General features: G+C 50.7%; 1 protein-coding gene across 12 annotated transcripts in view; it reads right to left on the bottom strand.

The window, feature by feature from the left end:
- LOC103707037 (pentatricopeptide repeat-containing protein At2g13600-like) overlaps positions 1–8,906 on the bottom strand; it is a 29,281-nt gene extending 20,375 nt beyond the window's left edge. For 6 of the 12 annotated variants that reach the window (XM_039124686.3, XM_026804625.4, XM_008791364.6 and 3 more), the window contains exon 1: positions 6,836–8,906. In XM_039124686.3, the coding sequence (XP_038980614.3) occupies positions 7,093–8,811 (1,719 nt within the window). In that variant the 5' untranslated portion in view covers positions 8,812–8,906 and the 3' untranslated portion in view covers positions 6,836–7,092. The remainder of the gene's footprint in view (positions 1–6,835) is intronic. The other 6 variants (XM_017842771.5, XM_088703145.2, XM_088703144.2 and 3 more) reach the window with 1 other exon arrangement.
- Between the last annotated feature and the right edge of the window lie 16,637 nt (positions 8,907–25,543).

The following is a 25,543-nucleotide window of genomic DNA, read 5'->3' as shown; positions in this document are numbered from 1 at the left end:
GCGGAGCCGCTGGCCATTATCACGGAGGCGCAAGTCCGGAAGTTCGTAAAGAAAAACATCATTGTCCGATTTGGGGTACCCCGGGTCCTCATCTCGGATAATGGTCGACAGTTCGACAACAAGCATTTCCGTGACTTCTGCGAGGAGTTCGGGATCGAGCATCGGTTCACATCTGTGTCGCATCCCCAAACCAACGGTGAGGCCGAAGTGACAAATCGGACAATCCTCCAAGGAATTAAGGCGCGAATCGGTCGGACGAGGCAAGCTTGGGTCGAAGAACTCGAGAACGTCCTTTGGGCGTATCGGACCACGCATCGGACCCCTACCGGGGAGACGCCTTTCGGCCTAACCTATGGCACGGAAGCGGTCGTCCCCGTGGAGCTCGGACTCCCCTCGCCCCGGGTGGCCGCGCACCGACCCGAGGCCAATTCGGAGCAGCTCCGAGGGAACCTGGACCTCTTGGAAGAAGCGAGGGAAATGGCGCAGGTCCGGATGGCGATGTATCAGCGGAGGGTGGCCCGGTATTATAACTCCAAGGTCCGACCAAAACTTTTCAGAATCGGAGATCTGGTGCTAAGGCGGGCCAAAGAATCTCAGTCCGCGGAAGGTGGAAAGCTGGCGCCAAATTGGGAAGGCCCGTATAGGGTTCGCTGGGTAAACCGACCAGGCTCCTACCAGTTGGAGGCACTAGATGGTCGAGAAATTTCAAGGAGCTGGAATTCCGCTAACCTGCGGGTATATTACCAGTAGAAAAACAAAGCCAGAAAGACAGCTCAAAAAATATATAGTTCTTTTCATTTCAATAATTCCTGGTTACAATGGCGTGTTCATGTGATTACAAAGAATTCCCAGAGGGGGATTGGGGAGTAAAGAAACTAAGGAAGAGGTGGGGACTCCGTGGAGCTGAAGATCTGGGATCCCGAACCCTCTGCCCGAAGCAGCTGCAATCCCACTGGCCGTGGGTGCTTCCCCCCGGAGGCACCATCGACGCCTCACGCAAAAGACGAAGAGCCGGCGCGGACGAAGAAGTTCACACTGCTTCTAGAGGAACGCCGCCTCCAAGGGATATTCCGGTCCTCCCCAGGAGAAGGGGAGGAAAGGAATATAAGGGAGAAGAGCGCGAGGAGGCGTGATCCCGGATGAAACGCCTAGAGCGGAGTTCCACCGGGGAGAATCCTCCCGTTGATCCCAGATGAAACGGCTAGTTGGTGGAAGTCGCGAGGGGCGCGCCTCCCGTTCCTCCGGCTGGGATTTCCCAGCCACGCGCCGGAGAGGAGGTCCACGATCCATGGCAACCTGAACAGCTCCGGCTTAGCAGGCTCCACCGCACCTGCGCTTATATTTATAGCCAAACTGTGGCCCTCCGGTCGTTCCGATGCGGGTGGCTCCAATAAATGCGGGCACATCGAATCCGGAGCCGTTCCGGCTCTCGAGGTTTATCCCCCCACGATCTCCTAGGCATCATTCTCCTTAATTGCATTCTTCGTGCAGGACACTCCGGACGGCGTGTATTCCGCGGCCCACGTATCTCCGCACGCGCCCAGGCCGCATCCGCCTCGAAGAACGCGCGTATCGCGGCCGCTTAACTGGCACTCCTCGCAAGCAGCAACTAGCCGGTCCGATTTCCCAGGTAACGCCTCAATTAGCATTTAATGGCCTTCTAGTGTTCCCCAGGCGACGCTTCGAGAGGGGGAGAAACACGATCGCAGCTGGCCACGGAGAAACCCCGTCGAGCGGCAAGTGACAGGCGCGTGGCCAACGAGCGGAATTTTCCGAGGCTCGGCCCTCGGATGCCAGGCTAACCCGATGATCATCCCGGGAGCAGACTAGCCTGAAGCCCCGACCGGTCGCCTCGGCTTGCGCCAGCCTTGGCCGACCAACGAGCGGAATTTCCCGAGGCTCGGCCCTCGGATGCCAGGCTAACCCGATGATCATCCCGGGAGCAGACTAGCCTGAAGCCCCGACCGGTCGCCTCGGCTTGCGCCAGCCTTGGCCGACCAACGAGCGGAATTCCCCGAGGCTCGGCCCTCGGATGCCAGGCTAACCCGATGATCATCCCGGGAGCAGACTAGCCTGAAGCCCCGACCGGTCGCCTCGGCTTGCGCCAGCCTTGGCCGACCAACGAGCGGAATTCTCCGAGGCTCGGCCCTCGGATGCCAGGCTAACCCGATGATCATCCCGGGAGCAGACTAGCCTGAAGCCCCGACCGGTCGCCTCGGCTTGCGCCAGCCTTGGCCGACCAACGAGCGAAATTCTCCGAGGCTCGGCCCTCGGATGCCAGGCTAACCCGATGATCATCCCGGGAGCAGACTAGCCTGAAGCCCCGACCGGTCGCCTCGGCTTGCGCCAGCCTTGGCCGACCAACGAGCGGAATTCCCCGAGGCTCGGCCCTCGGATGCCAGGCTAACCCGATGATCATTCCGGGAGCAGACTAGCCTGAAGCCCCGACCGGTCGCCTCGGCTTGCGCCAGCCTTGGCCGACCAACGAGCGGAATTCTCCGAGGCTCGGCCCTCGGATGCCAGGCTAACCCGATGATCATCCCGGGAGCAGACTAGCCTGAAGCCCCGACCGGTCGCCTCGGCTTGCGCCAGCCTTGGCCGACCAACGAGCGGAATTTTCCGAGGCTCGGCCCTCGGATGCCAGGCTAACCCGATGATCATCCCGGGAGCAGACTAGCCTGAAGCCCCGACCGGTCGCCTCGGCTTGCGCCAGCCTTGGCCGACCAGCGGAAGAATTTCCTGAGGCCCAACCCTCGGATGCCTGGCCTAGCGCCGAAAGAATTTCCTGAGGCCCAACCCTCGGATGCCTGGCCTAGCGCCGGAAGAATTTCCTGAGGCCCAACCCTCGGATGCCTGGCCTAGCGCCGGAAGAATTTCCTGAGGCCTAACCCTCGGATGCCTGGCCTAGCGCCGGAAGAATTTCCTGAGGCCTAACCCCCGGATGCCTGGCCTAGCGCCGGGAGAATTTCCTGAGGCCTAACCCTCGGATGCCTGGCCTAGCGCCGGAAGAATTTCCTGAGGCCTAACCCTCGGATGCCTGGCCTAGCGCCGGAAGAACTTCAAGAGTCAGGAGTCGGCGAGACGCTACCAAGAGTTAAGAAGAGGAAGGACGAAAGTGAAATGAGGAAACACTCTGTTTGCATTAACTTTCGTTGCATCAGGGCCGAGACCCATACAACATGGCAAAACGCCAACATACAAAGAAAAGAACAAAGAAAAGTACAGAGAGTCAGTTTGGAGGAACCCCTGAGTCGGGAACGGCGAGCACGTCCACGAAGGGTGGGGAGACGGTTGGAGAATCGGCAGGCAATGGCATCGGAGGGGAGTCGAGGAGGGAGACCCCACTCAGGTCAATTCCGGGGTATTTAGCGGACACCCTTGCCAGGCCTTCATCGAAGCCTAAGGCAAAGGAGTCGGACCCCGCGTCCGACATGTCACGGATGAACTCGGCGGACTGACTTTAGGCCTGTACCGCCTGACGCCCGATCTCCGCGCTCTTCTCGGCCAGCGCAGCCTCCGCTCGCTCCGTAATCTGAGCTTTCGCTTTCATGACCTTCGCCACAATCCGGTCGTCCGCCTCGGAGGAGACCCTCAGCAGATCGGCCCGAGCCTCCATGTGCCTTGCCTCGGCAGCGACGCGAGCAGCCTCAGCCTCCTCCAGGCGCGAATGAAGCTCCTGGTTGCTCGCACGAGTCCCCTCCAAGGCCGACTCCAATTCGGCCAGCTTGGCTTCAAGAGATCGGGTTCGGTTGCGGGCGTTGTCGGCCGACTGCTGGGCCTTCTCCCACCTCTCCCGGAAGTCGGCAGCCTTCCGGGACTGCTTTTCGGCCCGCTCCTCCGCCTTCCTGATCTCGCTTTCGAGACCCGAGGCAACCTTGAGTTGCTCCTGAGCATCCAACAGTTGCCTCTCGAGGACGGCGAAGCCGAGTGCCCGCTCTTCGGCCACCTAGAGCCTCGTTTCGAGGTCCCTGGTCGTCCTCCCCGCCGCAGCCTGGCCTCCCTCCTCTACAGCTTTCAGTCGGCTCTCGGTCCTCGCCAGAAGCCTCGCCTGTTCCTCGTGGCTCTCCTCCAGGCGGATCATGTACTGGGCGAGCTAAGAGATAGGAAAAATGAGAGCGTCAGACGGGGATCAACAGAGCCTATAAACGACGAAAGCGACCAAAAGAACACTCACCGACATGAGACAGACGCAGCTGGCAGCTCCGACTTCAGGGATGCTCATCTGCCGGACCTGCCTACGGTCCCTCTCCAGCAGCACCGTCTCGACGAGGTTTCGGGCGCCGGCAAAAGTGAAGGCCGACCCCGACTTCGCCCCGGAGCCGGACGGTGGTTCTGCAGCCTTATCCTTACCCATCGCTTGGGAGAGAGTCATGCCAACCGTGCGCGGGGCAGGGGCCGCGCCAGAGATCGACAGGGTCCCGATCGGCCGGGGCCTCGGCGCGCCCCCCCTTCTCGTATCATCCGAAGCCAACCGAGTCGAAGATCGGGCTGGGGACCGACTGCGTCCGACCCGGCCGCCCCGGGCGCGCTCGGATGACACCTCCGGAAAAACGATAGTCTCATCACCGGAGGGCTGATACGGCGTCAACTGTCGGTCCGAGCCCGCGGCGTCCCCCTGATCGATGGGCCCGGACCCGTCTGTCGGCGTCGGAGTCGCCTGCTGGCGGGGCTTCTTCGCCGGTGGGACCCCGCTCGGAGGAGTCCGTTTCTTCCTCCGGACCGCTTCCAGTAGGGACGCCCTACTAACAGCCATTGCCTTGTCCGACTGCATGACGTCGTCGATTTCTGCAAAAAGGACGAGATGGTTAGAAACTAAGAAACCGATGGAAAGAAGAAAGGAAAGAGGAGAAAAGAGCTAAAAAAGAAGAAGTGGTGGCGGGCTCACGGTCGGCGGGGACCGAGCTCAGACCGACGTTCACCAAGGCATCCTCGGAAATAAGGCTAGCCACCGGGGGAAGCCGGCCCTCGGCAACCAACCCCCTCAAGACGGCGACGCCATCGGACTCCTCCCTCGACAACCTCGATAGGCCGATCGGGGACTTCATCGGCGTCTCCCAGGTTGTCCCGATTCCCCAAGAGGGATCTACGTCGATGAAAAAGAAACGCTCCTTCCAGCCATGAATGGAGGAAGGAGTCTCCTTGACGAGGCCGCACCCTCGCCGCGCCGCAAAGCACCACCACCCTCTGTCCCGGGGGTGGCCGTTCAGGCCATAGCATTCCCAAAAGACGTTCAGGGTGGCGGAAACCTCGTGCATGCGGCAGAGAACCTGGAAGGCCGTCAGGGTACGCCATGAGTTCGGCACCAGTTGCGTCGGCGCCACTCTTAAACCTCGAAGCACCTGCACGACTAAGTCCGAGAGGGGAAGGCGGAACCCAGCTCGAAGGATGTCCTCATTGATGGCGACCTTTCCTGGAGGAGGATGGGACATCCTCTCCTCAGGCCCCGGGAGCGTAACGTTGCAGGTTTCGGGAAGGTGGTACCGGGCCACGAACCTATCTAGGTCTTCGGGGACCAGCTCCGACTGAATGCGGTCTGCTCTTACTTCGTCCATCCCTAACGGCCAGTGAATCTACGGTCAGGACGGGGTCAAGAGGGGAGAAGGGACCGGAACGACTGGGGTACACTAATACGAAAGGAGAAAGTACGGAGGGCCCTAAATTGCAGAGTGGGGCAACTCACCGGAAGGGAAGGAAGAACGGCTCCGAGAGCGCCAAAGGAGGAGCGAACGAACAGTCCGACGGCAACGGCAGCAGCACAAGGGAGAAACTCGAGGATGCCTGTGAAGAGAAAGGCAGACAGGGGAGGGCCCCCGGCTAAATAGGCGGAAAGGCGGGTGACGCCTCGGTGACGCCAGAGGACGCCTGGCTGCCGAAGGTTCGTTCGCGCCCCAAAGGCGAATCGACGCCATTAAGGAAGGATGTCCGCCGAAATCCGCAGACCGCCAGATCAGCGACAACCGCCATACGCCGTAAAGAAGGCGGGGAGCTCGAAGCGCGCGCGCCTTTCCGAGGAATGGCGGCAATCTCGAAGCATCACTCCCTTCACCCGTTCCCCTCCTGGTTCCAGGCTCGGAAGTGGGGGGCTACTGTTACGGGGGAACTTAGCCACCATGCCCCACGTGACCGGCACGCGCGCCCGGGAAGACTACGGCTGCCCCTTGATCCAGCAATCCGACCTCGGGTCGGATATCTTCGGCTCCGCAGCCCGACCCCGAGTCGGCTGCCCCTTGATCCAGCAATCCGACCCCGAGTCGGCAATCTCTGACAACAACAGACTGTTCCCCTGAGGCACGCCGCGGCCCCCTGCTCCACTACTCCCTGCAACGGCCGTATCCGACGCTGTTTCACGATCCCCTGTAACAGCCGTACAAAGCGGAACTCCACTACGCCCTGCCATAGCCGTACCCAGCGCTGCCCCACGACGCCCTGTAACGGCCATGTCAGTGGCAACCCCATCGCGCCACACGATGACCAATCCCCAAAAGAACCCCCCAGCCTGGTATATATGCGGCTGGGGGGGAAGGGGGAGGGTAAGCAAGATTTTCCAGAGTATCATCTTACCTGCTACCTCTCCTTCTCCTTCGATCTTCCCTAACTTGATCGTCGGAGGGCCCCCACTACCCCGGTGGTGGTGCGAGGCTTGCTTGCAGGTTTCCCGGCGGAAGGTGGAGCGCAACCGAAGCAATTCCAAGGGAACCCCGTTCACACCGCTGTGCCAATCGTTCTCGGTTTGAACCCCCAGCAACACAATTTTTGGTCAATATTGCAGAGAAAATGATAACATCAGTTCAAATCAAGAAAATTGGCAAGAAGATGGATCAGTTATATATGGTACCCTTTGTATATATTCTTTGTCACTGCTTACAGAAAAAATTGCTCTGTCATTCGCTGGTCAGCTATCTTGATAATAAACTCAAGGATTCCGGTTAGAAAAGAGTAAAGACTGAGAGAAGGTAAATACCAGATCAGGTGCAGAACTAAGGCATGTTTGACACCAAAATATGGGTCCCCCTTATGATTAAGACATCATCTCCTCTACTTCTCTGGGGCTGAAATAAGTTGTTTGAATGCAGGTTGCATTGCTCTGTAATTCTACTGCACATGAATTGAGTCTGTCTGATACCTTTCCTCTAACATCATCAGCTGTAACTTCTGCAACAGCTCAAAGATTATTTCAAGTTGTGGATAATGAACATAACCACCTGATGTGAAAGAATGTACATGACCCCTAATCTCAATCCAACTGCTCCCCATCAATTTCTGAGCTCCATTGGCACACATAACCTCCCTAACCTCCAATGCCTCATTCCACTCCTCATTAACACTATACATATTTGCCAGGAGGACATAATTGAAAGAATCCTTGGGCTCAACCATGGATAGTCTCCCTGCAATGCGTTCTGCCATGACCAGATTCCCACTCCCTCTACAAGCTCCTAGCAATGCACCCCAAATCACCGCATCAGGCTCATAAGGCAATGCTAGAATAACTGCCTCGGCCTCTTCTAAGAGTCCTGCTCGGCCCAAAAGATCAACAATACAAGCATAGTGCTCAGCCTGGGGCTCGATTGAGTACTCATGGACCATGTCATTAAAGAAGCTACAACCCTCGTGAACAAAGCCCCCATGACTGCATGCACTTAAGACACCCACAAAAGTGATATGGTTTGGGGTGACCGATGGCTGATGTAATCTTGTCATCTCATCAAAGAGTTGCAAAGATTTAGTAGCATCTCCATTTTGAGCAAACCCACATATCATTCCATTCCATGAAACAAGGTCCTTCTCAGGCAAGCACTGGAAGAGTCTCAACGCATCGTTCATCTCACCACACTTTGAGTACATATCCACCAGTGCACTCCCCACAACAACATCGAGTTCCAATCCATACTTCAACACAAGGGCATGATATTGCATCCCCCTTTCACAGGCACTAGTACTCGCACAGAACCCAATCAAGCTGCCAAATGTGAAAGAATTAGGCTCAACCCCAGCCATCCGCATTGAACAAAAAGCCTCCAAAGCATCCCTCTCATGGTCGTTCGCCAAGAGCCCTGCTATCATCGCAGTCCAAGAAACCACATCTTGCTCAGGCATCTCATTGAACAATCTCACTGCCGAAGCAACAAACCCACATTTGGAATACAAATTCAACAAAGCATTGCAAGCGAAGCGATCGACACAGAATCCATGTCTTACCATCAAAGAGTGCACCTGCATCCCTGCAAGAACTCGCAAGCGACCGGTGAGTTCATTCAGAACGATTGCAAGGGTGAACTCATCCAACCAAATCCCATCCCGAACCATCTCCCGAAACAGCTGCATGAACAACTCACGCGCCCCAAACTTGGCATAACAATGCACCAAAACGTTCCAAGACACAGAATCTCTTTCAAGCATTTCATCAAACACCTTCCTCGCGTCCCCCATCTCGCCCCCGTCAGCATACACCCTCACCAGATTGGTGCCGATAAAAGGGTCCGAGGTCGAGCAGACCTTGACGATCTGCGCATGGACTTGACGACCGACGGCCAAATCGCAGCAGGGAATGATGGTGGCGTAGGTGAAGTCATCGGGTTTTGAGGGACTTCGGGTCATGCGGACGAAGAGAGTGAGGGCTTCGCGGGGTTGGCGGGATTTGGCAAGGCCGGAGACGGCGGCGTTCCATGAGCGAGCGTCGGCGTGGGGCGTGGCGTCGAGGAGAGCGAGGGCATCGTCGGCGCGGCGCGAGCGGGCGTGGCCGGAGAGGAGGGCGTAGGCATGGGTTCGGTGGCTTGATCTCAAGAGGGAAGTAGAGAGCTTTCGAAGCATACGATGGTGCGGAAGGGGAAAGCCACGAGAAGAACGTCCAGTTGACGAAGGGCTGGGTTTGCGCAAAAATTACTTAGGCGTCTCTTCCGGTGAATAAAGGACTAGCGTGAAAATAAAAAAATATACCTATCAGAAAGCTAATAAATAATAATACATTTTATGGCTATATATATATATATATATATATATATATATATATATATATATATATATATATATATATATATATATATATATAGGGGATTGATAACCTACTCTGTATTATGGTAGGTTATCAATCGACCCATTTTTTATTGGATAAAAAATATCCTTATTTTTTGTAACTTTTAAGGGTGCTTTATGTCTTTTTATAATTTCACATTAAATCACCCTCTCAACCCCCAATTAATGCTCTTTCCCTCTCTCTCTCTCTCTCCGGTGTGTGTATGCATGTATGTACATACATACATATGCATGTATGTATATGTATGTATGTATGTCTATGTATGTATGTATATGTGTGTGTATGTATGTATGTATGTATGTATATATGTATGTATGTATGTGTATGTATGTATATGTATGTATGTATGTATGTGTATGTATGTATGTGTATGTATGTATGTATGTATGTATGTGTATGTATGTATGTATGTGTATGTATGTATATGTATATGTATGAGAGAGAGAGAGTATTAATTCAGGGGTTAAGAGGGTGAGTAAATGTGAGATTGTAAAAAGACATAAAGTACCCTTAAAAGTTATAAAAAGTAAGGGTATTTTTTGTCTAATGAAAAATGGGTAGATTGATAACCTACCATAATAGAGAGTAGGTTATCAATCCCCTATATATATATATATATATATATATATATATATATATATATATGCATACATATACATACTTACATGTGTGTGTATATATATACATATATATACATATACCGAGGAGAGAGGGAGTATTAATTAGGGGGTTGAGAGGATGAGTTAATGTGGGATTGTAAAAAGACATAAAATACTCTTAAGAGTTATAAAAAGTAAGGGCATTTTTTGTTTACGAAAAAATGGATAGATTGATAACCTACCATAACAAAGAGTAGATTATCAACCCTATATATATATAGGGATGGATATCAATCCCACATTAACTCAATCCCACATTAACTCACTCTTTCAAATGGTAGGTTATCAATCTATCCATTTTTTATTGGACAAAAAATACCCTTATTTTTTATAACTCTTAGGGGGTGTTTGGTATGGGGTGATCGTCCTAGGATCAAGAGTGATGTGGGTAGAGTAATGAGATCACCGCTTTTGGTTGCACCACGGTGATCCTACGTGGCGGTGATGAGATCACCGCTTTTGATTGCACCACGGTGATCCTACGTGGCGGTGATCTTAAATCACCTCCACTCCTCAAATCACCTCCCAACTCGGTGATGGGATTTCCGTCCTTGAGGTCGGAAATCCAAGATCACCCCAGGGCAGTGATCTTTGGTTGAAAGTTAAAGACAAAAATACCCTTCAAGTTAGCAAAAAAATTGATATATCAATATACCATCAATATATTATGTTAATGTTATATATATATTATGTTAATGTTATGTATATATTTATTATATTGAAGAATAATTTTAAATTCTAGTAGAAATATATTATTATATTTTATATTTATATAATGAAAATATTTAATATATTACTATATTACTCCTATTAACCTTATTTTTCTAATCAAAATAATTATTAGTATTAAAAAATCTCTTATAAGTATAAATAAAAATATTAATTCTATAATGAAAAATAACATATTCTTATAAGATTAATAACTTATAGGAGTAATAAATATATTTTTATAGAATATATTAATAATTAATATATTAATAAATATATTAATATTTTATTATAATATATTTTATATGATTAATAAATATATGATAAGGGCTACTAAAAGTAGAATATATGAAAAAATTATGGAGCTATTATAGAAATTAGTATATTGACTTATATTTTTAATTCATGAGAATTAAAAATACATAAAAAATTCATCTAAGATATATTAAGGGTATTTGTGGTATTATATAGTCAGTGATCTTGGATCTCCGTACCATACCAAACAAGTTACTCATGGATATCCGGAAATTTTTAATCATGGGACCATGGCCTACCAAACATATTGATCTTAGATTACCGGGGATCAAATCACCCCAATATTCGGATCACCAGGGATCTTAGATCACCATGGTGATCCTATTGGGGTTACCAAACGCCCCCTATTAGTGATGAATCCATACTTGTCAAAATGAATAAGCTCCAAAGTGGCATTTCAATCCAATCAATAATAAAATATATGTTTTTTCATGGGATTCGATACAATGTAAAATTTTATTAGGCCAACTAAACAAAGATCAACAATTACCAAAGCTCAAAGAACTCTCAGTATGCCTTTTTCTTTTTTTTTTGTTGCTTAAACAGGTGTTTCATACAGTGCATATATGAATACACCCAATAAAGTTAAAATACAACAGCTCGCGGAGTGCCAGTGGCAACTTCCTCTCACCTAACCAAAGGGTATACTCTAAGTGGTGGGCCGCGTAGGCAGCCACCCAGTCGGCCGTCCCATTGGCTTTTCTGAATACATGCTTGGCCTGGAAGGCCCCCCATCTCTCATCATCATCCCTATGTCATAGATCAAAGGGTGGTCCGTGCTCTTACCCCTCGATCCTCCCTGAATCCATCCGATAACCATGACCGAGTCGCACTCCAGAATGATCGAACTGGTCTGCAACACCACCCGTGCATATCGAAGACTCGCCTAGCAGCTCGCAGCTCTGCTCCCGGAACCAACGTGTCAAACAGCTGGCAACCACCTGCTGCCACCATTCTGGAGTGCGGGCCCTATATAACAAAGCCTGCACCGTCCCCTCAGTATGCCTTAGCAAAAAAAAAAAAAAAAAAAAGAAGAACTCTCAGTATAAGTGTTATTCATGTATAGTGACTTTAGAGACTACAATGGGAAATGAAGAAGCGAATGGTTAGTTTTAAAAAATATTGGAGCAATTTTAAGCTTCCATCCTAAAGGATGGAGCTGAATATAAGACTAAAAAATAAGAGTTGATAGTAACTAATCCTCTCATGTAGATTATCATGGTGATCTTATGAACTCAAGTAAAAATCCCTGCTGCCATTATCATAATCACAGAAATTATAGGGCCTCTTGATATATGCACTCTGTTCATACCTTTCTTGGTCTTTTGGCGAAGATTAAATGTGATGCACTGTAAGAAGCACCCGCTTTCAGCCAAAGAAAAAAGAAAAAAGAAAAAAGAATTAAATGTGATGATATGCAAGCTCTGTTTGGTGCACGTGCGTCCTTGTAGTCTATTATTCCGAGCTAGGTTATGTGGCTGAATCAATTCAAAAATGTTTGGATGCTTAATACACTAGCATCATAGACAACCAAGGTTGAGTACTTGCACAATTTATCTGCCGACGTATAACTTACCTATGCAATTATAAAAATGATTGCATGGTCGGTCATTAGCACCCTGCTAGGATATTAATATGATCAATCGGAACATTTGCAAATTGCACCAATCCCCTCGTGCCATGTTGGATTGAGAACTTATATGTATTTGAACAATGCTCCTGTTGCTGGAAATTGGACCCGGGGGCAGTCTTCGGTCGAGGAGAGGGAGCGGCGATGAGTTCTCACGGCGGGGCGGCGGTCCGTCGGCGAGCGGCGTCCTCCGTCTGGGGCGGTCGGAGAGAAGGGGCGGCAGGTCCTCGTGGCGAAGCGGCGATCCGTCAGTTGGCGGCGTCCTCCGTCCGGGTGCCTGCACACGAACCGGTGGCCGGGTTTTCCGGCGCCGGCCCTCCGACGCTCAAGTCAGGGAGGGGGCAAATAGTGTAGAAAGGGAGATAAATAATGTCTGTAGAGTGTATCAATCTTCCAACCCCCTCCTGAGAGGCCAAGGCTCCCTTTTATAGGCGGGGGTCGGTTTACCTGCGATGTAACAGGGCGAGGCCGTAGTACGGCTCGGCATGTTGTTCAGGTCGGCGCATGGTCAGGCGAATCATTGCTCTGATGTCGGCGGTGAGGGCGTCGTATAACCCGAACTAGCACGCTGTCAGACGAATTATTGCATTGGTGTCGGAGGTATGGCCGAGATCGGAGACTTATCATAGTTGACTAGACTCTGCTGGGCTGATTTGCCGTGGAGAGCTGAGAGTCCGTAGATGACAGGAGCCATGCGCATTTATGGTGGAGTAAGCTGGAGATCCGCATTTATTGTGGAGTAAGCTGGAGATCCGCATTTATTGTGGAGTAAGCCGGAGATCCGCATTTATTGTGGAGTAAGCCGGAGATCCGCATTTATTGTGGAGTAAGCCGGAGATCCGCATTTATTGTGGAGTAAGCCGGAGGGTTACAGCGACCATGCGCAATAAATGCCAGAGGGGCATCAGGGTATGGTCCTCGGCCAGACCTCTGAGGCGCACGGCCGTAGTAGGTGGCTGACAAGAGTAGACCTCGAACATCGGGGTTTTTCTTAGGTCGGAGGTCTCGAGGTCGGGCGTTCCGAAGTCGGACGTCGACTTCGGCCGTCCGGGGTCGGAAGTTGTACGGCTTCTTGGGGCATTTATGTCATTTGGGAAAAAATCTTATTCCCCCCAACACTACCCCCCGACTTCCGAGTTCGAGCGACTTGTGGGCTCGGACGTGGGAAGTAAAGTCTGTCCCTGAGGTTGGGGGGCGAGTCTCGTCCGCCCCCTTGCGCTTCTCGGAGCTTTCATGGCGAAACCTGCGCCCTTTGGCGTCTCAAGGCTGCTTTATTCAGTGAGCTTATGACGAAGCTCGTATCATTACGCTTCTTGAAGCGGAGGTGGCGTCTCTTGAATCGCCAGGATCGCCTTACGGCGGATTAATGATGGGGGTCCTCGAGCTCGTCGAGGCGGTGCCTCAATCCCGTAATCGAGGCTTCTCGCTCATTAATGAGTGTGCCGTTACGGGGTTTAAAACGGACACGCGGCATGACCCAAGGTCGGACGCTTCCGATTTCGTGTTACTGGATCACAATTCCGGAGAGGTGGAGGCCACATCGAGGCTCCACGTGTCCCAGATCTTATTAAATGGGGGGAGCGGGGCAGCGTCCGCTCGTTCCTCAAGACGATTTGATTTTGCAGACCCATGATGAGGCCCCGAGATCCGATGGGACAACGCTTCGATTTCGTACCCGATTTATTAATCCGGAGTGAATATGGTGCCTCGGCTTCCGAGGTCGACACGTGGCGCAACCCGATCGGGGGATGGGAACCGATCCCACCGATCTGGGCCGTCAGGGGGGTCTATATAAACCCCTCGAGGTTGCCCTAAAGGTCTTATTTGGCTGCTTCTTATTTTCGTTGCCTTTTTTCCTTGCTTCCTTTCTCAACCGAACCTTGCCGTCGGTGTCCGGAGCGATTTCCGGCGATGTCCAGTAGGTTCTCACCCTGTTTTCACTAGGGTTTCCTCTTTTCTTCTCCTCCCCAGCTCCCATTTTCCGCTTTTTTCGTTCTTCTGTAGGAATGGGTTTGGGTCCTGAGGAAGTGGGATCGAGCCTATCGGGGGAGGAGTTGGAGCTGATCCGCTCCCGGTTCTTCTTCCAGCCCGGGTTTCGTCTTGAAACTGCGGGGCCGGAGGACAGGGTGACGCAGCCGCCCCCAGGTCGGATCGCGGTCTTCCGCGAGACACTTTGGGCTGGCCTGCGTTTTCCCGCCCACGAGTTCGTGAGCCAGCTGCTGGCCGAGTACCAGCTCGTCCCGGCGCGGCCCTCAGGTATGAGGACGGGGTCTCCCGCCTCCGAATCGAGCAACTTGAGGCCCGGGAGAGGAGGGCACTCGAGCGAGCCGAACATGCCGTGGAGCTCTTCAAGGAGTCGCAAGAGTTCCGCGACATGTTGGAGGAGGAGACAGTGGACGGGTTCCTCCGAGGTTTCGAGAACTTCCGGGCTCAGATGCGCCGGTACTGCCCTCAGTACGACCTCTCGACGATCCGTCCGAGGGAGGACCTGGGCCTGGGGTCCGATGTGGAAGCCCTCCCCGCCATTTTGACATCCGAGGCGGGGATATACGAAGAAGACCCCGCCGAGCCTTCGACGGGGGTGGCCGAGGCGGTTGGCACCATAGAGGCGGCTCCGGCGGCCGAGACGGACGCCATCCCGGAGGCGGTACCCGAGGCCCCTGCCCCCAATCCCGAGCCTGTGCCGGCTGAAAACCTCGAGATCATCAACGTGCCGGACGACCCCCCGGACGTTGCTCCCGCCGCTTAGGACTTAGCGTATTTTTCCTTTCTTTTTCATTGTATCCGAGGTCGGCTCTTAAATGGTCGACCTCCAATTTTGTAATCGGCCTTCGGCCTTCTGTTAATGAAAAACACTTTCATCATTATGTGTTTGCCTTTCTTTTTTGTTGCGAACGAGGCTAGAGCCTTAGCTAACTGCCTCGACGACCTCTAACTTCAGATCTTAGTTTTTGGGTTACTTAACGAAGTTGTCCCCTTTTCCTGGGCTATGTCTTAGCCTTCTCGGGTTCCAGTCACTCCGACCAAAAGGAGCTCCGAGTCTTAGGTTTTTTAGAAAATTCCTCTAAGTCCCATAGCTCGGATCTAAGAATCGTGGAAGTCATCACGTTTAGCCTTTAGGAAAATCCCAAGGCATCGAGGTCGGGCCTTAGCCCTTCGGAGATTTTAGTCGGGTTTTCGAACTCAACTCCGAACCCCTCGTAGGGAGCGCGGGCTAATAAGTAAGTCATCGTCGAAGGTTTTCGTAGTTATCGTTCTCGGACTCTGCCGAGATCTCGGTGAGCAGGGCTGGGATTTCCGAAAATTGCCTTGGTATCCATGTTTGGCTGACACACTCGTGGTCGAGACCACTTTCTCAGCTAGATGTCGGAGTTTACGTAGAAGAGCCGAGTTGGGCCCTAATTTATGAAGCCTTCGTACAGATTGCGGAGACTTGACGAACGGAGCCTTCATAATGTAGTTAGGGGGTCGATCTTAAGCCGACCCATTAGAGAGGCCCGACTTTGGGGCGAGGCAAGACTCCAACGTTGGGATTCCGCCCAGCAATATGTAGATAAAATTTAACAAGGAGGGCGTCTAGTTGGATGTACCTCCTGCATTCTCCGAGTCACGCTTCGCATGGTGGAGTAGGTTGCCTCCTTTCCTCGTTGACCTCCGGAGTCATTTTGACTTAAAGGGGGGCTCGGGTTTCTCACGGACCCAACAGCGCCCACCGAGGTTGAGAGGATTTGGCGAGGCTTTATTGAATTGTAGCTCTCTGCGAGGTCGAGGGAGTTTCAGACCCCATGGTAGGACCTCGGGCGTCTCAACCTTGGTCGAGGGATCTTGCGTCAGGTCGGCGAGTCCGCGGACGCTTTGCTGACCTGTGGTGCCTCCCGTGGTCGAGGGAGTTTGGGACTCTACGGTCGACCCTCGGGGCATCCCGACCTTAGTCGGGGGATCGTTCGTCAGGTCGGCGGGTCTGGGCACGCTCTACCGACCTGCGACGCTTCCCGAGGTCGAGGGAGTCTGGTTCTCTACGGCCGACCCTCGGGGCATCCCGACCTTAGTCGGGGAATAGCTTGCTTCGGGGATCGGGGATCGTCGACCGCTCCCGGGGGTCCACTTCGTGGCGCCCCGGGTGGAGCCACCCTTTCCACCCCTTACGGCTTCTTCCCGAGGTCGAGGGAGTCTGGTTCTCTACGGTCGACCCTCGGGGCATCTCGACCTTAGTCGAGGGATCGTTCGTCAAGTCGGCGGGTCTGGGCACGCTCTACCGACCTGCGACGCTTCCCGAGGTCGAGGAAGTCTGGTTCTCTACGGTCGACCCTCGGGGCATCCCGACCTTAGTCGAGGGATCGCTCGCTTCGGGGATCGGGGATCGTCGACCGCTCTCGGGGGTCCACTTCGTGGCGCCCCGGGTGGAGCCACCCTTTCCACCCCTTACGGCGGCTTCCCGAGGTCGAGGGAGTCTGGTTCTCTACGGTCGACCCTCGGGGCATCCCGACCTTAGTCGAGGGATCGTTCGTCAAGTCGGCGGGTCTGGGCACGCTCTACCGACCTGCGACGCTTCCCGAGGTCGAGGGAGTCTGGTTCTCTACGGTCGACCCTCGGGGCATCCCGACCTTAGTCGAGGGATCGCTCGCTTCGGGGATCGGGGATCGTCGATCGCTCCCGGGGGTCCACTTCGTGGCGCCCCGGGTGGAGCCACCCTTTCCACCCCTCACGGCGCCTTTCCGAGGTCGAGGGAGTCTGGTTCTCTACGGTCGACCCTCGGGGCATCCCGACCTTAGTCGAGGGATCGTTCGTCAAGTCGGCGGGTCTGGGCACGCTCTACCGACCTGCGACGCTTCCCGAGGTCGAGGGAGTCTGGTTCTCTACGGTCGACCCTCGGGGCATCCCGACCTTAGTCGAGGGATCGCTCGCTTCGGGGATCGGAGATCGTCGACCGCTCCCGGGGGTCCACTTCGTGGCGCCCCGGGTGGAGCCACCCTTTCCACCCCTCACGGCGCCTTCCCGAGGTCGAGGGAGTCTGGTTCTCTACGGTCGACCCTCGGGGCATCCCGACCTTAGTCGAGGTAGGAGAACGAGCCGAGCTCGTCTGGTCAGAGAGGACCGTGCTCATAGGGGGAAGTTGATGGAGAACGAGCCGAGCTCGTCTGGTCAGAGAGGACCGTGCTCATAGATGGAAGTTGATGGAGAACGAGCCGAGCTCGTCTGGTCAGAGAGGACCGTGCTCATAGATGGAAGTTGATGGAGAACGAGCCGAGCTCGTCTGGTCAGAGAGGACCGTACTCATATCTTGACGTCTCGAGCATCCCTATAGCCGGGGCATCCCGACGAACCGGGGCATTCTGACCTTAGTCGAGGAAATTTCGCGCCAAGTCGATATTTCATCGTCCTGCGATTCTTCCCGAGGTCGAGGGAGTTTGGGACTCTACGGTCGAGCCTCGAGGCATCCCGATTTTGGCCGGGGAATCTGAGGATCACAGACGACCCAATATTAGAAGAGAATTACAGCCATCAGGATAAGAGAATTATTTGCGAAAAGGAAGATGAGTCCATTGTCCTGATTGTCTTGAACCCCTAGGGGTTTTACTGGTAGTACATTCGTAGATTCTCGGAGTTCCAGCTTCGCGGGATCAGGGTCCCCTCTAGGGACTTTAATTTATACGCCCCTGGTCGTTGTACCCGGGCGATCTGATACGGCCCCTCCCAATTTGGGGCGAGCTTTTCTTGCTCAGTTGGTTGAGAAGCCTCGGCTCTCCTGAGGACGAGGTCCCCCACTTTGAAGAGCTTGGGCTTGACTCTAGAGTTGTAGTATTGGGCCGTTCGCTGTTGGTATCTCGCCATGCGGACCCGGGCAACCTCTCTTGTCTCTTCGACGAGGTCCAAGTTGCTCCTGAGCTGGGAAGAATTGGTGTCGGGGTCGTAATGCTCCACCCTTGAAGAAGGCAGGCCGATCTCCAACGGGATGACGGCCTCGGTGCCGTATGCTAGGTTGAAGGGGGTCTCTCCTGTGGGCAGTCGGAATGTGGTCCGGTATGCCCAAAGGACATTGTACAAGTCCTCGACCCACTGTCCTTTGGACCGATCAAGCCTAGCCTTGAGCCCATTGTCAAATTGTCGACCATTGTCAGATATAAGGATACGGGGTAGTCCGAATCTGCAGATTATGGACTTCCACACGAAGTCCCGCATCTTTTGCTCGGTGATCCGGGCGACGGGTTCGGCCTCGACCCATTTGGTGAAGTAGTCAATGGAGACGACCAGGAACTTTCTCTGTCCGGTGGCCAGGGGAAAGGGCCCCAGGATGTCGATCCCCCATTGGGCGAACGGCCAAGGGGCGATGATGGAGGTCAGCAGAGCTGAGGGTCGGCGCTGGACATTGGCGTTTCGTTGGCACCGATCGCACTTCCGGACGAAATCCGTTGCATCCTTCTGGAGTGTGGGCCAATAATATCCTTGTCGCAGGACTTTATGGGCTAGTGCTCGACCCCCCAGGTGATTTCCGCAGATCCCTTCATGGACCTCTCGGAGGGCATAGTCCGCCTCGGAGGGGCGGAGGCATCTGAGAAGGGGAGAAGTAAATGATCGTCGATAGAGTTTATTCTCGTACAAGACATACCGGGGAGCCTGGCGCTTGATTCGGCGAGCCTCCATCTCATCGTGAGGTAGGGTTCCGTCTTGAAGGTAGCAGACGAGCCCATCGATCCAGCTCGGCTCGGAGTCGATGCACATGGTGGGCTCGGGTTCCTCCGTGCTGGGGATCTGAAGATACTCGAGTGCTGTTCCCTTGGGAAGCTCGCTCATGTGGGAGGTTGCCAATTTGGATAGCTGGTCTGCCCTGAGGTTTTCCGCTCTGGGGATGTATTGAATATTGAAAGAATTCAGGGCAGATATGAGTTCCCGCACCTTTTGGAGATACTTTTGCATGGATGGCTCTTTAGCTCCAAAATCTCCTTGGACCTGGTTCACCACCAGCTGGGAGTCACTGAAGGCCGTCAGGTCTTCCACTCTTAGTTCTTTCGCCAGCTTGAGCCCGGCGATGAGAGCCTCATACTCGGCCTCATTGTTCGAGGCCGGGAATTCGAGGCGCAAAGCTTGCTCGGCCACCACTCCATCTGGACTGGTGAGGATAAGTCCGGCCCCGCTACCCTCCGAGGTCGAAGACCCGTCCGAGTGCAGGACCCATGGCTGCCTCGGGGCCTCTCCTACGGATTCGGGTGGCCTCTTGATCGGTTCTTTCAATTTTGAAAATAAACCACGCAATAGCACGTATCCCGTAGGATAGTGATTACGGGTGTCGGTCCACAGGGATTGGAGACAAGTTATTTTTCTTTTAAAAATAAATCAAAAAGAAGGATTTGCTAACTTGATTTAACTAAATTAATCTATGAGTACGAATTGAAATTTTATCAAAGTAAATAGATCTAGGGTTTGGAATCCACCACATAGCATTGCATCAAGGATTGTGTTCTTAGTTTTTATCTTTTGGAGAGGCATGCAATTTTGGCTACAAGCCTTTTAAAATAAAAACATAAAGAGTTTTAGGAAGATCCATCTTCGGTATAGCATGAAGTGTCTACCTAAGTATGCTAATCTAGGGTGTAGCACATCTCATCTTCCTAGGCATGGATCATCTTAGACTACTTTAGCAAACATGAATAGTAAATGGCATGCTCAAGGTTTAAACATCATAAAATAATGTTTCATTGAGAATGAGAATTTAAACAAACTCCAAAAAGATTAAAAGAGTAAGAACTACAATGCCCTGTTACATTGCTAGGGCTTCATCCAGCCCTAGACTAGACGTTTAGCCGCGCATGGTGGCCGGATGTCCTTCCATCTTCAAATGAAAGCCTTCACCTCCCATTCTTCCCAATATATCACAAACTATTCTCTCTCCTCCCCTCTCTCTTCTTTTTTTATTTCTTTCTCTCGGCTTTCTCCTTCTTCTTCTTCACCGAAACAGGGGTTCCCCTGTTTTCTTTCGAACCGAGCCCCCCCCTTTTGCCACCGAACGCCCTCCTCCTTTTATAGCCGTCCGGAGTGCTCATTTGGGAAGGGAGAAGAGATTATGGGTGGCTGATTTCGGGGCGTGATGCCGGAGGGCAGTCGCGAACGAAGACGATGAAGGGCTGGATCTCGGGAGCTGGTTGCGGAAGAGGTGATCCGTGGATGATGAAGCTGGCTGCATCACGGCGGAAGCAGAGGCGGAGGAGGAGGCGATCATCCGGATGCGGTGCTTGGGTCACGGAAAAGCTGGGACGTTGCGGGATGCCGTGAGGATTGGTGATGACCTGTGGGCTGGTGGGAGAAGAAACGGGCGCGTGAGGAAATTCGGACCGATTCTTGCGGCTTTGCTGGGGTGCTGGAGTTCCGGGAGGTGGATCCGGGTGGTTAATGGACGACGGAAGAGGCTGGACTGCCGGGATCTTGGATGCTCGGAACGGCAGCGCGGAGGCGGGGATGCAGGCGGAGAAAGAGGCGGAGGAACGGGAGGCTGACTGCACGCACGATGATCGCGGAGGAGCTGGTCGCCGGCTGCACCGCGTGGAGGATTTGCATCGCTGGCTGCTGGGAGTTGGCACGGGCGGCGGATCGACGCGGGATCAACGGGAAGAAGCGGAACGGCCCGGATGCACTGCGGGGGAGGGGGGAAAGAAGATAAACAGTGGGATATCATTTATTAATTTATTTATTATTTGATTTATATATATACATAAATATATATATATATATATATATATATTTGTAAAAACACTGTTCATATGAACAGTGTTTTCACGGGATACTGTTCATATGAACAGTAATTCTTCCCGAAATTATTTTTATTTATTTTATTATTTTATTATTATTATTTATTATTATTATTTTTTTTATTTTTTTTATTTTAAAATTATAAATTTTATATGAAGGCACGCAAGGCATTGGTTGGGAATTGACTTTGGGTTTGAGGTGGGTCATGATTGTTGATTTGCTTGAATTTGTTCTCGAGCCCAATGACATTTAATTCTTTCTATACCGCTTCAGATTGAACTCAACCAGATCAGACCGTGACTTAATAAAAGGGTTAATCAAATATTTTTCCATATAATTATAACTTTCAATCTAACCAGGACCAAAGCCCATTGAATTATACCCTTAGCTTGATTGCAACTCCATCAGGTTAATAATTCGGGTCAACACAATCTCCTCCTTATATGTTTTTATGAAAGATCTCAACCAGAAGAGAGACAAATTCAGAGTTTGTTTTAAGAAAAGTATTATTTACCTCTTACCATAATTTAAATTTATTTCATTGTTTATTCAATTTCATGGTAAAACAAGTAGTTATCCGTTTAAGAACATTGATAAGTGCTGGAAAAAGAATATTAAATTATAGATTAATCAGCACTTATCACACCCCCAAACCTATGTTTTGCTAGTCCTCGAGCAAAATGAAATTAAAGAAAAGCTCTAACTCACTTTCGCAGGCATCGCGATTGCATTTACCATATGCAACAAGGCTTTAAACCCCTAGGTTACCCTAGTGGACGAGTTATAGTCTCGTGAGGATTTCCAGTGAAGATACCCACAAACTTCAATATCATTTATTGTTATGATTAATTTGTTGTTGTTTTTTTTTTTTTTTTTAATTCGATTGATGAAACTTCAAATTCCAAGTGCATACTAGCTAGATCCGTGAACAAAGAGGTGAAGGGCTGGATCTCGGGAGCTGGTTGCGGAAGAGGTGATCCGCGGATGATGAAGCTGGCTGCATCACGGCGGAAGCAGAGGCGGAGGAGGAGGCGATCATCCGGATGCGGTGCTTGGGTCACGGAAAAGCTGGGACGTTGCGGGATGCCGTGAGGATTGGTGATGACCCGTGGGCTGGTGGGAGAAGAAACGGGCGCGTGAGGAAATTCGGACCGATTCTTGCGGCTTTGCTGGGGTGCTGGAGTTCCGGGAGGTGGATCCGGGTGGTTAATGGACGACGGAAGAGGCTGGACTGCCGGGATCTTCGATGCTCGGAACGGCAGCGCGGAGGCGGGGATGCAGGCGGAGAAAGAGGCGGAGGAACGGGAGGCTGACTGCACGCACGATGATCGCGGAGGAGCTGGTCGCCGGCTGCACCGCGTGGAGGATTTGCATCGCTGGCTGCTGGGAGTTGGCACGGGCGGCGGATCGACACGGGATCAACGGGAAGAAGCGGAACGGCCCGGATGCACTGCGGGGGAGGGGGGAAAGAAGATAAACAGTGGGATATCATTTATTAATTTATTTATTATTTGATTTATATATATACATAAATATATATATATATATATTTGTAAAAACACTGTTCATATGAACAGTGTTTTCACGGGATACTGTTCATATGAACAGTAATTCTTCCCGAAATTATTTTTATTTATTTTATTATTTTATTATTATTATTTATTATTATTATTTTTTTATTTTTTTTTATTTTAAAATTATAAATTTTATATGAAGGCACGCAAGGCATTGGTTGGGAATTGACTTTGGGTTTGAGGTGGGTCATGATTGTTGATTTGCTTGAATTTGTTCTCGAGCCCAATGACATTTAATTCTTTCTATACCGCTTCAGATTGAACTCAACCAGATCAGACCGTGACTTAATAAAAGGGTTAATCAAATATTTTTCCATATAATTATAACTTTCAATCTAACCAGGACCAAAGCCCATTGAATTATACCCTTAGCTTGATTGCAACTCCATCAGGTTAATAATTCGGGTCAACACAATCTCCTCCTTATATGTTTTTATGAAAGATCTCAACCAGAAGAGAGACAAATTCAGAGTTTGTTTTAAGAAAAGTATTATTTACCTCTTACCATAATTTAAATTTATTTCATTGTTTATTCAATTTCATGGTAAAACAAGTAGTTATCCGTTTAAGAACATTGATAAGTGCTGGAAAAAGAATATTAAATTATAGATTAATCAGCACTTATCACACCCCCAAACCTATGTTTTGCTAGTCCTCGAGCAAAATGAAATTAAAGAAAAGCTCTAACTCACTTTCGCAGGCATCGCGATTGCATTTACCATATGCAACAAGGCTTTAAACCCCTAGGTTACCCTAGTGGACGAGTTATAGTCTCGTGAGGATTTCCAGTGAAGATACCCACAAACTTCAATATCATTTATTGTTATGATTAATTTGTTGTTGTTGTTTTTTTTTTTTTTTTTTTAATTCAATTGATGAAACTTCAAATTCCAAGTGCATACTAGCTAGATCCGTGAACAAAGAGGTGAAGGGCTGGATCTCGGGAGCTGGTTGCGGAAGAGGTGATCCGTGGATGATGAAGCTGGCTGCATCACGGCGGAAGCAGAGGCGGAGGAGGAGGCGATCATCCGGATGCGGTGCTTGGGTCACGGAAAAGCTGGGACGTTGCGGGATGCCGTGAGGATTGGTGATGACCCGTGGGCTGGTGGGAGAAGAAACGGGCGCGTGAGGAAATTCGGACCGATTCTTGCGGCTTTGCTGGGGTGCTGGAGTTCCGGGAGGTGGATCCGGGTGGTTAATGGACGACGGAAGAGGCTGGACTGCCGGGATCTTGGATGCTCGGAACGGCAGCGCGGAGGCGGGGATGCAGGCGGAGAAAGAGGCGGAGGAACGGGAGGCTGACTGCACGCACGATGATCGCGGAGGAGCTGGTCGCCGGCTGCACCGCGTGGAGGATTTGCATCGCTGGCTGCTGGGAGTTGGCACGGGCGGCGGATCGACGCGGGATCAACGGGAAGAAGCGGAACGGCCCGGATGCACTGCGGGGGAGGGGGGAAAGAAGATAAACAGTGGGATATCATTTATTAATTTATTTATTATTTGATTTATATATATACATAAATATATATATATATATTTGTAAAAACACTGTTCATATGAACAGTGTTTTCACGGGATACTGTTCATATGAACAGTAATTCTTCCCGAAATTATTTTTATTTATTTTATTATTTTATTATTATTATTTATTATTATTATTTTTTTATTTTTTTATTTTAAAATTATAAATTTTATATGAAGGCACGCAAGGCATTGGTTGGGAATTGACTTTGGGTTTGAGGTGGGTCATGATTGTTGATTTGCTTGAATTTGTTCTCGAGCCCAATGACATTTAATTCATTCTATACCGCTTCAGATTGAACTCAACCAGATCAGACCGTGACTTAATAAAAGGGTTAATCAAATATTTTTTCATATAATTATAACTTTCAATCTAACCAGGACCAAAGCCCATTGAATTATACCCTTAGCTTGATTGCAACTCCATCAGGTTAATAATTCGGGTCAACACAATCTCCTCCGTATATGTTTTTATGAAAGATCTCAACCAGAAGAGAGACAAATTCAGAGTCTGTTTTAAGAAAAGTATTATTTACCTCTTACCATAATCTAAATTTATTTCATTGTTTATTCAATTTCATGGTAAAACAAGTAGTTATCCGTTTAAGAACATTGATAAGTGCTGGAAAAAGAATATTAAATAAATAACATAACTATATTATGTTTACCATACCTCGATCCCGCAGCGGAAGATGGTCAAGGTACTCAGGAACAGAATCTGGTACAGGGCCAAGTGCTGGATCAGATACTGGATCAGATGCTAGATCTGGTACTGGATCGGGAACTGGATCTGGAACTGGATCTGGTGCCGGATCTGGTACTGATGGATCTGGTGCTATGCGAGGCCCGGATGTACGGACCCTCTACTTCACACGCACGCCAAGAAATGCAGGAAGGTAGGATGATGTCTGTATAGTGCAAAAACCCTTTTTGCAAATAAACCCCTGGAAGAAAAGAATTTCAAAAATTCTTTCTTCCCCTTTTTTTTTTCTTTTCTTTCTTTTCCTCTTTCTTCCCGTTTCCTTTTCCTCTCTTTTCAAGCTACTCAAAAGATCACGAATCTCCCCTCTCCCCAGATAAAATCTCTAGCACAGAATGAAGAGAAAGCTAGCCTATTTATAGGCAAAGACAAGACTGAACCAGGGAAGAGAAAACGCCAAAAGGGAAGAGTGAACGCCAAACGATTCATGATTTTATTGAATTTTTTTAACCGTTTGATTTCAATTAAATCAGTCCTATGTTAAAGAGGTTTCAAAACCGAAGAGACACGTCTCTTCGGATCTTCAAATGGTAGCCGAAAGAGGGAAGATCAAGCGGCCTTCGATGTGTTCGGAAGAAGAAGAAGAACGCGGTCCACGGG

This window comes from Phoenix dactylifera, chromosome 8 (genome assembly GCF_051530095.1).
Source record: "Phoenix dactylifera cultivar Ajwa chromosome 8, Ajwa_hap1_PhDact_Kaust_v1.1, whole genome shotgun sequence".
Classification (NCBI taxonomy): domain Eukaryota; kingdom Viridiplantae; phylum Streptophyta; class Magnoliopsida; order Arecales; family Arecaceae; genus Phoenix; species Phoenix dactylifera.
The sequence above is the reverse complement of the archived record's forward strand: the minus strand, read 5'-3'. Positions and strand labels throughout refer to the sequence as shown.